At 43.1% G+C, this 14,737-nt stretch overlaps 1 protein-coding gene across 1 annotated transcript; it reads right to left on the bottom strand.

Moving 5' to 3' along the window:
* Positions 1–29: 29 nt before the first annotated feature.
* On the bottom strand, positions 30–13,610 carry LOC110979356 (uncharacterized). The gene is made up of 8 exons (XM_022235076.2): positions 13,516–13,610; positions 7,391–7,744; positions 5,928–6,162; positions 5,117–5,272; positions 4,327–4,476; positions 1,836–3,814; positions 798–915; positions 30–643 (listed from the first exon to the last, which is right to left on the bottom strand). The coding sequence occupies exons 2-8, from the start codon at positions 7,637–7,639 to the stop codon at positions 597–599; spliced, it is 2,934 nt and encodes a 977-aa protein (XP_022090768.2). The 5' UTR covers positions 7,640–7,744; positions 13,516–13,610; the 3' UTR covers positions 30–596.
* Positions 13,611–14,737: the final 1,127 nt, after the last annotated feature.

Genomic DNA, 14,737 nt, shown 5'->3' with positions numbered 1-14,737 from the left:
ATGTAGCCACAGTCTTGATATGCCATGTCTATGAAGTGAAATCACAGTGCTTTTAATGTAAAAGATGACTTCTACTTAGATTCCCCTCTTTTAGTGAAATACACACAGTACATTCATCAAGTACTGTCAAGTTCAAACCTATTAAACAGTGGCAATGTTGGAAAGCTTGCAACGTACAAAATGTTGAATATAGTGCATGGGAAAATATACACATTCATCTGCTAATAAATAACTACATATATAAAATTCTGTGAGACTCTTTATCTAGGAATTCGGCAATCATTTTTCAAAAAATGTACATTTTCTTGGCTCACAAACATCAGTAAAATAAAACGTCCAAACTTTTGGGGGGAAACATCACTCAAAAATTTCGAATGCATTGTAGACATGTCTTGTTGAACGTACATATTGCCAAACTTTGTTCTACAAATAAAACGCTGTGATGCTCTGAAACGCCCAAGTGCGCCTAATTTCTTGGCTCTGGGCTTGGTACATTTTAGTACCCTGCCCGGCACAAACCCCACATGGATTATGAAGTCGTATTTCTCTCACGTGCAGGGCACTTGAACTGTTCCGTTGTGACTTCTGCCGGAATGCTAGTACTGTGATAACATGTGCTGGACTTCACTGTCGGAGAGTTTTCCTGCGGACAAAAAAACCCAAGAGACTTCACTTTAATGATGCAAAAGCATTCCTTTGTCACTGTTCACCCTGTTCGTTGTGACTGACTCGACTACGACACTAATTCCTGGTTGAAAGCACTAGGGCATGGATAGTACCTCTGCCCAGTACCTCACCTCGCACAATGCAGCACTTCCACACGGACATGGGGCTGTTGTTCTGATGCAGACTGCAGGAGCCGGTCTCTTCACCGCCCATGAGGAACAGGAAGACTGGCCACACCCAGACGTCCTCCTACGAAGGTCAAAGAAGACCGTGCAAGGGATTAACACTTCAGATTTGCTATATTCATTGAAACATGCAGTGGATCTGCACTGAAATTATGGATAACACTGTGTAACCTCAAGAAAGCCAAATGATGCCATATCCTTGACAGTGATTTTAACTGTTCCTGCAGCAACAATTTTATGTGCTTGTCTACCCTAACCCAAAATCCACAAGATTCCACAGCAAGCATTTCTGTGGATTATCCTAGCAGATCAGTTGACAGGCCTCTTTCTGTTGGGCTGGTTCTGAATCCGTTGGATTAACAACTTTCCAGATAGAGTATAGAGAGTTTTGGAGTCCTGAAAGATGCATCAGTTTTAGGGTTAAGCTATGCATGCAGCTTGAAACATGATACATGTACTTGGAATTCAGCAAGGTTTCTCACAGACTCTAAGGCTGAGTTCGGGCGGCTTATTCCCGTATGTTCAGGAACAGCTCAATTTGTTGCTCGTGGGTTGGTCGCTCGAACGCCGGGAACAAACAACCGGTTATCACAAGCAACATGCAACATGGCGGTGTCCATGTACGTTATTCAAGAGTTAAGGTTTGGATGGGCTGAATTCTTTTCTATATAAACAGGAACATTCATTTCTGTGTTACGGAAAATAATTAATGTTGATTTTGCAAAACTTCCCATTGTCTACATGGCCTATGGCTTTGTAAACCATCTCTCTACTTTTTGCAGCTGTTCAAAAATCAAAATCTCAGGAGTTTTTCCGTGAGTTCCTGTAAAACCCTGACGAGGAGGTGGTGTGTGATCCTGTTCTGAGAACAGTGTTCTTGAGTTGTGTTCCAGCTGTTCAAGCGCAAGAACAAGAACAGGCCGCCCGAACTCGACCTAAGAGGGAAGTTTTAAGCCAAACGTATCCCATATAAATTGTACATACCTCTTCCTGACTATCTTTCAACAGCAGCTCTCTGTGTTGTCCTGAGGAAAGTTGACTTAAATGCAGCCTCTGGGGTCGCTGTACATCTGTTGGGTTTCTGCCTGGCAGATTATTCAATGTCTGAGACCTGGCGTGAAGCCGAGGCCTGCTGTCCTTACTGCTACTCTCTCTGTACCCTGTTGGTCTTTGGCTCTGCTGAAGTTGGTGGAATGTAGGGCCTGATTGGTCACTCGGTTGGCTTGTCTCTTCCACGGTAATGTGGCAGACTCTGTGATTGGTGGGCTTCACCTGAATTACTCGTCGGTAGGGGGTTCGTTTCAAGGGGGACATCTGATGCTCTGTATGGTTCATGAGGGGCTGGGATGGGTTGACAGATTGATAGAGGGCTGGCGATTGGTCAACTGCATGATTTACAAGGAGTGCCGGTGGTTTTGATTGGTGAAAAGCATCACTATGATACATCGGGAAATGTCCCTTCTCGGGATATAGAGTGACACTTGATTGGTCATTTGGCACATGCACACTGTCTGATTGGTCAACTGATCTACTTTCAACTTTTTTCGAAGGCCGCGAACAATGAACTTGAACATCTTTACCCTGTGGATATTCAGCATGTTGAAGATCATCATGCGAAGATGTGAAACCCAAATTGACAAAAGTCACCACTGATTTCTCATCTGACGGCAGCAACTGGAGTTTATCCGTGACCTTGACGTTACTTTCAGAAGATCCCACATCCAATGGTCTCACGTACTTGACATCTTTGGCATTTGACATCTTTGACATTTGGCTGGCTGTTGCCGACACAGTCACTCGTTCTTCTGGCTCTAAAACAGATGGAAACTCTGAATAAAGACACTGCTCCGTGTCGTAATAACTACCACGATTACATTCCACGTTAGCATCGTTATCAAAAGATCTACTTGAAACATCAGCACGATGAAAACTGCAGCCAGTGTCTACTTGAACATTTAAACCAGTATTTAAAATTGAGGTATCATTCTTGAGCAGCCGGGAACAACTCTGGTCAGCCTCTACACGATTATTGCACATGTAATCTGGCTCTATATAGTCCAGTGTTATGCAGTCTTGGATGGCTGAGGCATGGGGAACAACGGGGCCTGATTTTGACATTGCACTTGATACATATCCTGTATTTGACGGAACTCTCTTGACGGACACTGGTGACGAGGGCTCGCTCAGCACATCCTCCAGGACCCACTCTCCGTTCTGTTGCTGGAGATTAACAGGATGCGTACTCACTGTAGTTTCATCTTGGTAAGCCCATCTCTTGTCGGTGTGATGCTGGTGAAGTGGAGATTCTTCGTTGATGATGAGTTTGCTGGTCTCTTTCTCCTCTACTTGATCCACGTCCTCGGGAGAAATGGCTGACGTGATGGCCCAGTGTCTGTGACCTGTCCTCTCTTTGTCTCCCTGGATACGATCCTTCATCTGATCAGCTCTCATGGCAACGGCCCACCTGCCATTCTCTGTCTTCTCTCCATCTCCCTGAGTGCACATCTTTGCCTTCTCCTGTGTTTCCATGGTGACCAAGTTTCCATCCTCAGTAACTTTTTCGGCATCCCCTTCCTCGTCCTGATCCGAAATGAACAAGGTTTTCTTTGCTGAAGCCAGGGGATCCACATCGTCATCCGGGGACGGGTGAACCCTGTTTGCAAAACGGTGGATCGGAAGATCCCGCCGTTGCCTTTCACTGCCGATGACCGGTGGGGAGGAATGGGGCCGCACAACAAACCTATCCATCAGTAGCCTTACAGGGGTTTCTGCCCCAACCCTGTCCGGACCTCTCTCATTGTGGGCCTGCGTGGGGGCAGACAGGGGCCGCTGATTGTCTCGTAGGGTGCTGAGGTAGGAATTGTCTATGATGTGGTTGGATGGGATGGACAGCAGGACGTGGCGTGTGCAAGAGGTTGGGGTGATTCTACGGTTTGGCGTTGCAGTGTGCCAGCTGGTTGAGCCTGAAAATGTGTGAAAATAAGAATTTGAAGTGGGTAAAAATGTGAACATGTCATATTAGGACTTCAAAAACTCATTCCTGGAAGTTTTGTGTGTATTTCTCATTTGAAAAATTAGTAAATCTCTCCAAGACGTCCTGTACAACAAATGTCAATTTTTCACTGGAGCTTTGAAGCCACTTTCCACAAGATGCACTCAAATCCTTTTAAAGAAACGCCTTCATATAAAGATTTATCATTCCAAAAATCAAACAAATAAAATTGGTTCTTTTATCAGAACCTTTGACATTACATCTGTCAGGGTTAGGAACATGCATTGCATAGCATCAAAGCTGCCAAAAGCACTAACAAGGTGGTACATGTATGTCACTACGAAAATGGAATTTCAAAACTCCTGCGACTTTAACTCAATCCATGTTCGTTTTTTTCCCCAGAATGTTTTGTAGCCAGAATAAATCTCACACCAAAACAAAACCATGATTGTAATTGGGTCTGTTTTTTTTTTTTGGGCTTACCAAAGTTGAACTTCCAGAGTTCATTTCTATATTCTCCCTCGCTGTCCTCTCCTCCAAAAATCATCATGCTGTTAGCCACCCGGACCGCGCTGTGGCCGTGGAGGAAGCCTGGACTTTGCCGGCCTCTGATTCGGGTCCACTGCCTGGATTCTGGAATGAAGAGATTGCCGTGCATTGACTGATCGAGGATTCCAACAGAAAACCCCTGAACTCGACTCCATGTGGGTTTTTTTTCAGAAAGAATTTTCTGAACCAGCTCAGGTTGGCATATTTTTTGTTGCGGTACTTTCCTCCCCTTCCAACTCTGTGACCCGTGGTTCGAATCAGCCTAGGTCAGAATGTGGGGATGGGTTTTCAATCCCTACTTGAAACTGTAGGTTTTCCTCGGACTGTATGTCTATGGTTTTCCTCCCATCTCAAAAATTCAACATTTTTTCAATATCTTCTTCAGTGTAATTTCTAATCATCCTGTTATTGGCACCTACACTTTGTAATGAGCATGAAGACCTAAACTTTACCACCACTCTTGTATGGGTAATCACCGACAGACTATTTTTTACTTAAACTTGCCTGGGGACCAAGCCCTGTGAATGGTAACTGTGAACAAGATCTTACTTTCACCCTCCTCGATTATCCAAAATCCTCCCAAAGATGTTCGACTTTGGAAGATTAAGGCTGGTTTCTAGGGTTAAGCCTGACTGTCTTCCAGGAAATGATGAATCTGGAAAACCTTCTCTAAAGCGAAGTAAGACATCTAACAATTCATCCAACAAACACTTGTAAAGCCTACCAAAGTTCCATTTCCACAGGTCTCTAAGTGGCTGCAGGTTGTTCAGGCCTCCGTACACCCACATGTTGCCCTCGTGGATGACGGCCGAGTGCCAGTGCCTGGGGGAGGGCGAGTTCTCCCCCTGGGCATCCACACTTAGGTGCCACCATCTTGTCTCTACACAAAGGCAAGAGAGTAAAGGTATCAGGAACTGGCCGGCACGACAACCTGCCACATATTTTCAAGGACAACAACATGACAAAAATGTTCAGATCCTGACACAACAGTTGTCAGCACCAACCGCGCAGATTTTATCATTTTACAAACTTCTGGATGAGAATACACATTAGAATGGGCGACAAAATTGTACACCGCAGGATAAGCATGGTCTTGGTTTTTTTTTTTAAATCTCCATAACGGACAGCAGTTCTGGCCTTTCTTGAGGAAAGTGTGAACGCCATAAAACAAATTGCATAAGGAGAGGAATGAAAACAACATGCGTGACAGAAAAGAATGTCCCGATTGTATGCAGCACAAGACGAAGCGCAAAACAGGGACTGCATCTGGGCGGTTAAAACCAAGAATTGGTTCGACTGTTTCTCTTTGGTTAACTGCTCAGAAGATTTGATTAATATCGCGGGTAACTCTCACCCAATTAAAATTTCCAAAGTAAATCTCTAACAAATTACCACTGAACCAATTCTTGGTTAAAACTGCCAAAAGGAACCCTAGAAAACACAGCTCCCAACAAAATTCCCAGCCTTAAAATGAGAAAATGGATTTTGAGTTTGGATCCCTGGACCCATACAATGTGCAAATATGAGGATCTCACCAAAGTCGAGCGTCCACAACTCATTGGATGAGCCCTTCAAGTCAACGTAGCCACCGTACACGTGCATTCCCCCACACCACACCACGGCCGTGTGACCCCGCCGACCAGTGGGGGTTACAACCTCGGACTCAATGACAGGCTTCTCCCAAGTCTGTTTGGCCAGACTGTAGACCCACAGTGGGGTCTCGCCACAGCTGCCATAGCCCAGCTCCCCTCCAAAGACAAACAAACACCCCTGCAATTCAAATGGATAGGGCCCAATTTCACGATGCTGGTAAGCACAATATTTCATGCTTACAAAGGCTCCACATATTTCATGGAGACCGTAAGCGGTAAGCATAGCAGAAGGCATAAACGTACTTATCTTGAAGGAAAAATTTGCTTAAGATTAGAAGATAACAATGGGAATCAGTATGTGCAAGCAATGCCATGAAACAGTGCTCAAGGTTGGCAAATGCTTCTACTATTTGCTCTTTACAAACTGCTGCCATAGGCATGCAGATCGAGCCTCGAACTGGCAGCTTGTACAATCACGTCAAAATCACGTCAATGCAGCTTTTTCAAATATTGTCCAATCGGATGGTAAAAGAACTTACTTAGCATGTGCAAAATTACGAAGCAACATACACGCGAATCACTGTGCAAGCGTGATAAACATAGTGTGGACCTCTGCACAAAAGAAGTCCACATAATGTAGGGTGCGATGGTGTTGTGCGGACTCGTTTGGGGTCAAGGTTATCCGTAGCAACATGAAGAGGAACAGTCCAAGAAATCACCACCAAAAGCCAGCTCGAAGGAGTTATCCCAGTTGAAGAAAAAGGAACATTTTTCCCAAGTTACCTTAAGCACGAGAGAGCAAAGGAATGTCCGCACCTCCACAATTTGTATGTGAAGCAAGTATATGTGAACCAGCTACATGTACATTTATTGTGTAAAGCTACCTGATCAAGGCTCTGCATGCCTATGGCGGCAGCGTGCAAAGAGCGAATAGCACAACTTTTCTCTCAACTGTTAACTGAGAAATCATTACCTTTAAAGGCAAAAGGGTACACATAAATGTAGATTGTGTGAGGAAGACATTTCAAGCAGAAGCAATTAAGGTACATGTACATGCATACTGGGGGAACATGCCACTTACCCATACACTTTTTTATTGAAGGATTAAGAGAAATAAATAAGCTGACATCATTTTAGTACAACTTGGAACTGTTCAATGGAGCGTGGTTTTACTAACCGTTTACTAAATTAAATGCAGAGTTCCATCCTTAATTTACGGCTGGTTCATACATGTACAAGAACTTGATTTGGTGCCATCAGATCAAATATTGGCACTGTGAATTTGCACAAAGTTTAATACATTTCAACTCAAGCAAACTTCACAGCAAATGTTTCATGAAGTCTAAAATCGCTTTTGCAAATTTGTATGAAGTGTAAACAGGCCTTTAGAATCACACTTTACGTACCCTCTGAGCGACCATGGTGTGCTCGTGCAGTGGCGGGGGCGAGTCCCCGCCGCGCTCCAGCCGTGTCCAGATGTTGGTCTGCACGTCGTAGCGCCAGAAGTCCTGCAGGGTCTGGTGCCCATCCCGCCCGCCGTACACGTAGATCTGCGCACCGTCACGGCAGGCCGCCTGCTTGCTGCGATGGCAGGGCCGCCGGCAGGGGCTCTCTGGGAAGAGGCTCCTCCAGACGTATGCGTGGCTGTCCGCCATTACTGGGGGCGGCGGGTGATCATAGCAACGGTGGGCCGTCACATGATGGATGCTGCCATCACTCCAAAGATTTGGGATTTTACACTCTCATCCATTAGTGACAGTCTGGCAAAAAGAAAGAACAGTAGAATATTCAGCTTAACACTGTTTTATATGTACAATATTGTACAAGTTTTACGTTTTAAAAGACAATAGTTTTTATTTCATAGTTTATTTAAGGTTAATGATGTTTTCTGAGATGTTCAATTTAAATTGAAATAAAGTGACACACGGTACATGTACTAGTCTCTCAAGGTATCCTGAGCAGAGCGATCATATAGTACATGCACCTGATTTTGTTCAAACAATGTCCATTTACCCACGCCATAACAAACACTGTACTGTGCATTTACCTGCAGGCAAATGCATTATTTTTAAAATGTGCAAAATTTACAGGATTGACAGGGATACAGCATAGTTAAGTTCTGGCACACTATAAAAATACTTATATATATGTGTACATTGTAAATTGGATTTTGAGTCGTCATTATTGACATGGACATGTACAATGTACAGTGCACACATACATGTACACGTACATGTATATCATGGTATCCACATGTATATATATGTACAATGTACAGTGCACACATACATGTACATGTATATCATGGTATCTACATGTATATATACCGGTATGTACAATGTACAGTGCACACATACATGTACATGTATATCATGGTATCTACATGTATATATACCGGAATGTACAATGTACAGTGCACACATACATGTACATGTATATCATGGTATCTACATGTATACATGTACATATACTGGTATCATAGAGATTATGCGCTCCACATCCTCAGAGGGCAAGAGCTTAATCACCGGGACAGGCTCAAGTAAACCTTTTATGCATTCCTTGTAGCTAGACTGAAATAACAGAAACGGCATGGAGATGCCAGCAATGCATTAACCTCTATCAGAATACCCATGACAGTTCACAAAAGACTTGCAGTTTCAGTCCGGCCTCCCCAAACAGACAGATGGAAACATCTTCATGTATTCTCAACTAGTCCGGGGCACTTCACTGCTACACCTTGGAGGCTCATTATGCCCATTGACATGTGCAGAACTGTTGCCATGGTTTGATGCAAACATCAAACAGAGGCCCTGGGTGGCTATCAATGCATGGTAAACAGAGCTGTAAATTGATTAGACATAAGCCTGGCCAAATATTGTACAGTGCAGTGGGGAAATTTACTGGGAATATAAACAAGGCATGTACATGTACAATACCTGTGTGTGTGCAATAAATGATCGTGCAATATTCAATGATGAGTGTCAAGTTGTAGGCAATGGTTGTTCATACATGTAGATACATGCAGTACAGTTAAAGGTAAATGCTGGATATTTTTCCACTGCAAGACTTTATTTACAAAAGTACCTCCATGATGCTTTGCAGTGTAAAATGCCCATCGAGAATGTAACAGTTTTTTGTATTGTCATGGCGGAAGGAGAGTTGTCAAGTTCCACATGTACATATTCAAACAATGCTGATGTACAATACTGGACAAATCTTGTCAATGCAAAAAGAAAAGAATGGAAACAAAATTCTGGTGTACTGGTACATGAATTGTTACAATACACCTGCCGTTATTCTCTTACATGTACAGTGTATGCAGACCCACTCGTTTATGTACACGTACATGTACATGTATGTACCTTAAGAGTTTTTCACAAATCTGATCAATCCATTTACCGGTATATTTTCACTTTGGTCGAAAAATCACTCCATGTTCTGATACTCAACAGTCTGACTTGTTCCAAATTAGAGATTTTTATACATGTTCACGATAAATTTACGGACTTTGTTTAATGATTATAAATCAAATCTGGTGGGCAGTAAGATACTGTACAAAGTGGCACATCATCACAATCCTGCCAGTGCCCAGTCAATGTGTGCACAGTTCCCATAACGAGCACTTAGATAAAACCAATTAGCAGCGATTAAACCACCCCACTGCTACATTCTAAAGGATATGACAAGTGCGTCTAATTCCCTTCCATCGTATGTGACTGTGAAGTACAGAGAAGCGCAGAGGAGATCAATCAACATGTCCCTGATCCATCATCAATTGTCACTCCCTCAATTTACATTTGTGTGGCACCTGTTCAATTTTTAATGGGTAATTTTTTTGTTTCTGGGAGCTGACGTCTGCACGTACTACAACTCGCTGAGTGGAAAATTACCCAGCAAGGCACACAAATCACTGGTTCAATGCATTAGCCAATTTGTCTTCTTCTTAAAGCAAAGCTGGCAATAAACATGATGAAAAATAAACTATATACCAATAATTTTGCACTCTTTCTTATAGAACCCAATTACGCATTTAGTTTCATTATCGAGTGACTTGAAATGTTGAAAAATGTGAATTTGCCTGTCATGAAAATTTTGATAATTTGTACGTTTGAAAGTCTCTCTGACCACCTCTCCCCCCCAAAATACCCTGAAAATGAAATTGAATTAATGAAAGGTCATTTAAATTGCCCACATCCATTTATTGTTTTGTGAATTTCATACAAACTCACTCAGCCATACACTGGCTTAAATTACAGCAGTGAACATCTATACAGAGCCAGGAAACACTGCACGGCACACATGCACACTTGAACTGTAACATGGAAATACATGTAAATTGATGCTACCACGGTTCACATTGAACAGTGCCTAATTCATTTGAACCCTTCAAGAACTGTCTGTTTTATTTGAGGTACCGGTAACGCAAGGCAAACATCCCCTACAAGTACATGTAAGTTGCTGCATGAGCATGAATTCGCATACTGTACTGGGAAAATCTGTTATTTGTACCTTTCTCTGCAAACTGACATTGTCCATTGTCCATTTCAAAAGTAAGTTGTTTTTGCATATCAACACGCCACACAGTGCAATCATGCACAAAGTGCAGTCATAATCAAAGTCAAACAAGAAGGCTGGGGTGTAAATATCAACAAGAATATATAATATCAAATCAGTGCTCTGAAATATGTGATTGCTGAGCTTTTGGTAACTCAGTACCTTCCTCAGGGCAAGCAGGCTGAATCTGACTCTGCTCACCCTGAAGAAGGTACTCATATATTCTAGTCGATATTCTGATCACAGTGCTACGCAGCCCTTCCATATTAGGCTGGGATGTATCTTGATTTCCAATCTGAGTGAAAATTGTTGGTACCCGATTCCACCTTTTTTGGGGGGGTCAAAGAGGTTATAATCCATACTCTCTACTGCAGGTCCTAAATTCCGAAACAAAGCCCATCATTATTTAATAAGGGAATAAATATGTGGCTTGGGCATTAGTGGCGTCCATTCTCCTGAGTAAGGTCTTAAATGTTAGTTTAAGACTGACCAAGCACATATTTATTCCCATTCATGAATAACTTTTTATTAAGAGAGTCAAAAGAAGTCAACACATGATGGATTTCCAATGACGTTGTTCTAAAACTTTACTTTCATTTCCCCAAACAACCCCGTCCATTTCACAGTACATATTTTGAAAGTTGTCTAATAGAATCCCTTAAACTTGGTGAGCATGTGGCGCGTCGCGTGCATGGCACACCGACTCCTGACCAATCAGAAGTGAGTAAAGTGTCTCGTATCCATGTGCCAGCGCGTGATTTATGCAGGGGGCATTATCACTTCTCAGCGGGCATTATCAAATGTTAATATACACGTACGGTCACGTGACATGTTTCAACCGATAGCAGTAGAAAAACAGTCCTAGGTAATTACGAATATCTGGTAAATCCACAGTCCCTGCTGTACCTGAGACAGATTCATTATTTTCATATCCAAAAGATGCCTCAAAAATACCGGTTACCACCGCTTAACGTAATCTAACATACATGTACCTAGCATGGCACTGTGATGGGGGACACTTTGTGGTAGAACTGTCCGGAGGCAAAATGCTCCTGACTCCATATTTTTGATAGCGATCACAGCTCTACAGGTACCGTTACATGTACATTTAGCAGTTCCCTCAATTCAATGTGTGTGGTGAACGCGCTCTCAATTCAATCATAGAGCAAGGACTATGATTCAATGTGTGTGGTGAACAGGCCCTCAATTCAATGTGTGTGGTGAAGAGGCCCTCAATTCAGTCATAGAGCAAGGACTATGATTCAATGTGTGTGGTTAATGGGCCCTCAAATTAATTCTGCGCGATCAGTCAATAGTGCTGCACTAAAGCACTGGTTGATTGTAGAGTCAATCAATGTGATAATTTATATAACAGGTTGTGCCCTAAATTAACATCTCCCCAAGGCAAAAATACATCTTGCAATGTGTTAATATTATTTGATTATTCAATATCAACTCAAAATCAATATTGCTGATATTCCAGAGCTACGGCTAGGTCTATTGTCTATGCGTCTCCATGCATTTCCAATGGAGCGAAGGCCTAGACCTAGCTCTAGACAACAGATTCGGATGCAGCCAATGTAGCAGCAAGCTGTGCACATGACTGGAGATAAACACATTCCTAACATTGGTGTGACCACCTCTGATCCTTGTTCTAAGTAGCCACCAGTGAGCTTAATTGAGGCTTGGAAATCTCAAACACCTGTGCAACTCAATACCCAATCGGGGTGCCCTAAGTGCACAATGACTTTTCTCATTGGCTGAACAGCTACACATATTATGGAACAAACTTTCCTATTGGCTCATAAATGTCTATCTCTTTGGCATAATGAATGCTCATGTCTCTGCATGGATTCTCGTATTGGTCGAGATGCGTCCACTTTTATGAATGTTCTGAGTCTAAAATTCAAAAATAAAACTGTGTACATAAATTTCTGTGACTTTTCCAAGGCCTGCCATTGAAAATAAAAATCCTGTGATTTTTCTAGGAGTTGCCTTTTATCATGAGAATCCTGTTCTCATCATTCCATGGAATTTGCGACCTCCTCTGCGAAGCTGGGCCACCCAAAATTCTACATAATCTTCTTGATTCTCAGGGTGTACAAGTAGTTCATAAATATTTTATGACTTTTTGTTCGAAATTTTTTTAGCAGTCTTTCCACAAACATGTTCTATCATTAAACTGTGGTTGAGTGCATGCTTTCCCTCCACGAGCCATGAGCTGCAGGTGGGCCAGCGATAGAAATCAGGCTGATCAAAATCCAGGTTTCCAGTGCCATCACATGGCCATCCCAAACAGCCATGGATTGGACGGTCAGTACACAGGCTACAATCGGGTAAGCGGTTGCCATCAGGTGATGTCCAGTGTGCACACTATATCCCAGCGTGAAAGGGTGAATTGCGTGAGAGATCCGCGGGGGTTTCTTCAGTACTGCCAGTACTGGTCGAACAAAATGCAGGTACATACCAGTACATGTGGACGTTTGATTTGACTTGCAGAGATACAGTAATGTTATCATGATGTCTCATTCTCCTGACAAAAACGACCCAAACACATTACACATTTCATCACCTGCATCACGTCAAAATCCCATAGGGGGCTTAGGCCTACAGCACGTGTCCAGGCCATAGCGTTACGAACCCATAGTATAAACAGTCATTGTAGGGTAGGCCTACTTAGAGAACCGAGTTCTCTGAGTAGTCACAGGGGCTTCGGGCTGCAAGTCACACGCGACTTAAAGTTCCGCAAGGGCCTGGCCCATGGCCTGGTCATGCTTGCTGGTCTTTCTGATTGGGGCCTACGGGCAGATTTAGCCTTGGATTCTTCATCTTTATTCTTATCCAAATCATGCAAATCGGCTTCCCTGTTCCATAGCTGAACGATCCGATCTCACTCTAGCGTTTGCTCACAACACAAATACCATGTAACTAGCAGCAATTAAGCTAAATGTCAAGACTAGTCAAGAATTATTCTTACCAATTTCAATCGCCAGCAGCCGAAACAGGACCGCACATTCATTCGGATCTGAATGCACGTACCGTACCGCGTCCCCCGTTACCACGAATGTCGGCCTTCGATTTTCTGATACGAATAATTACTTGTGGATAAAGGGCGCCCTCCAATGAGTAATTTTGCAATTTGTGGAAAATTACCGGGAAGTTCTGATTGGCTGAAAGTCAATCACGAAAAAATGACTCGCAGACGAACAACTCAGTGCAAGCGCGCTTTTGAAAAAAGACTTCTTTTACTTTGACAGCCGTTCTCTGCGAAAAGGTAGGCCTCAGTCCTTTTCAATTCTTGTAAGGTTTTAAAAATGTAACATTTATTTAGATGATTAGATCACCACACTGAAGAACTGGTTCATGAAAAACTGCTGTGTTCAAAAATTCAGCTGAAAACAAGAATTGGCAAAGGGGTTAACGTAAGCAAGACTGGCGTTCAACCCGGACTGAAGTGTTGGTAACCTTTTATGTTGCACTCAGTGCCATTTATTTGGGATAGGTCGTGCGCCAAACGTTGAAAAAAAAATCCGAAAACTTTCAGATGAAGTATTGCCCCAACATCTCTTTATCTCCAAATAATTTCAACTAGACCTAGAAAGCATTATATAGGCCTTTTGCACAGCAAAATGTGGAGGTCGTCAGCTGTCCCACGGGTCGAGTTGTCTCAACCAGTCGTTCCAATTCCATTAATTTTATGTTGACGTTCACTGTTTCCATTCATTGCAAATGTACATTGCTATAAACTACGAAAAAGGGAAGCAGGCATATGCAGTGGTGGAACTGCCCACTGGGGTACATTTTGCATGGGGCACTTGGGGCCCTCATTCATTTATAGTAAATGGTCATTCTACGGGCAAGGCCCAGTGGCGTAACTAAAGAGGGCGTGGAGACACGCCCCCGTCAACCTTCCCCCCTTGAGGCTTGTGACCCTCTCTCCCCTGCTGCTCAGGATTAAAAAAAAAGATGATAGGCCAGGAAACTAGTACTACTTCTAGGCCGAGTAGCAGTCCGCCTTGGTCAGCATTCTGCGCCCAAGATGGAGAACTTCATCGTTAATACGTATAAAACAACGTTGATGCAACAGGGGTAGGCTGCTACTGGCACGCACACGTTGTAAGCCTATGCCTAGCCTATGCATTAATGTTCGCTCATTCACGATCGAATGGCGCTCACAGTAATAACACCTGTTTTGGCCG

This window comes from Acanthaster planci, linkage group LG17 (assembly GCF_054643075.1).
Source record: "Acanthaster planci isolate LZ-2023a linkage group LG17, COTS_SCS, whole genome shotgun sequence".
Taxonomy (NCBI): Eukaryota; Metazoa; Echinodermata; class Asteroidea; order Valvatida; family Acanthasteridae; genus Acanthaster; species Acanthaster planci.
This window is presented reverse-complemented; position numbering and strand designations above follow the sequence as displayed.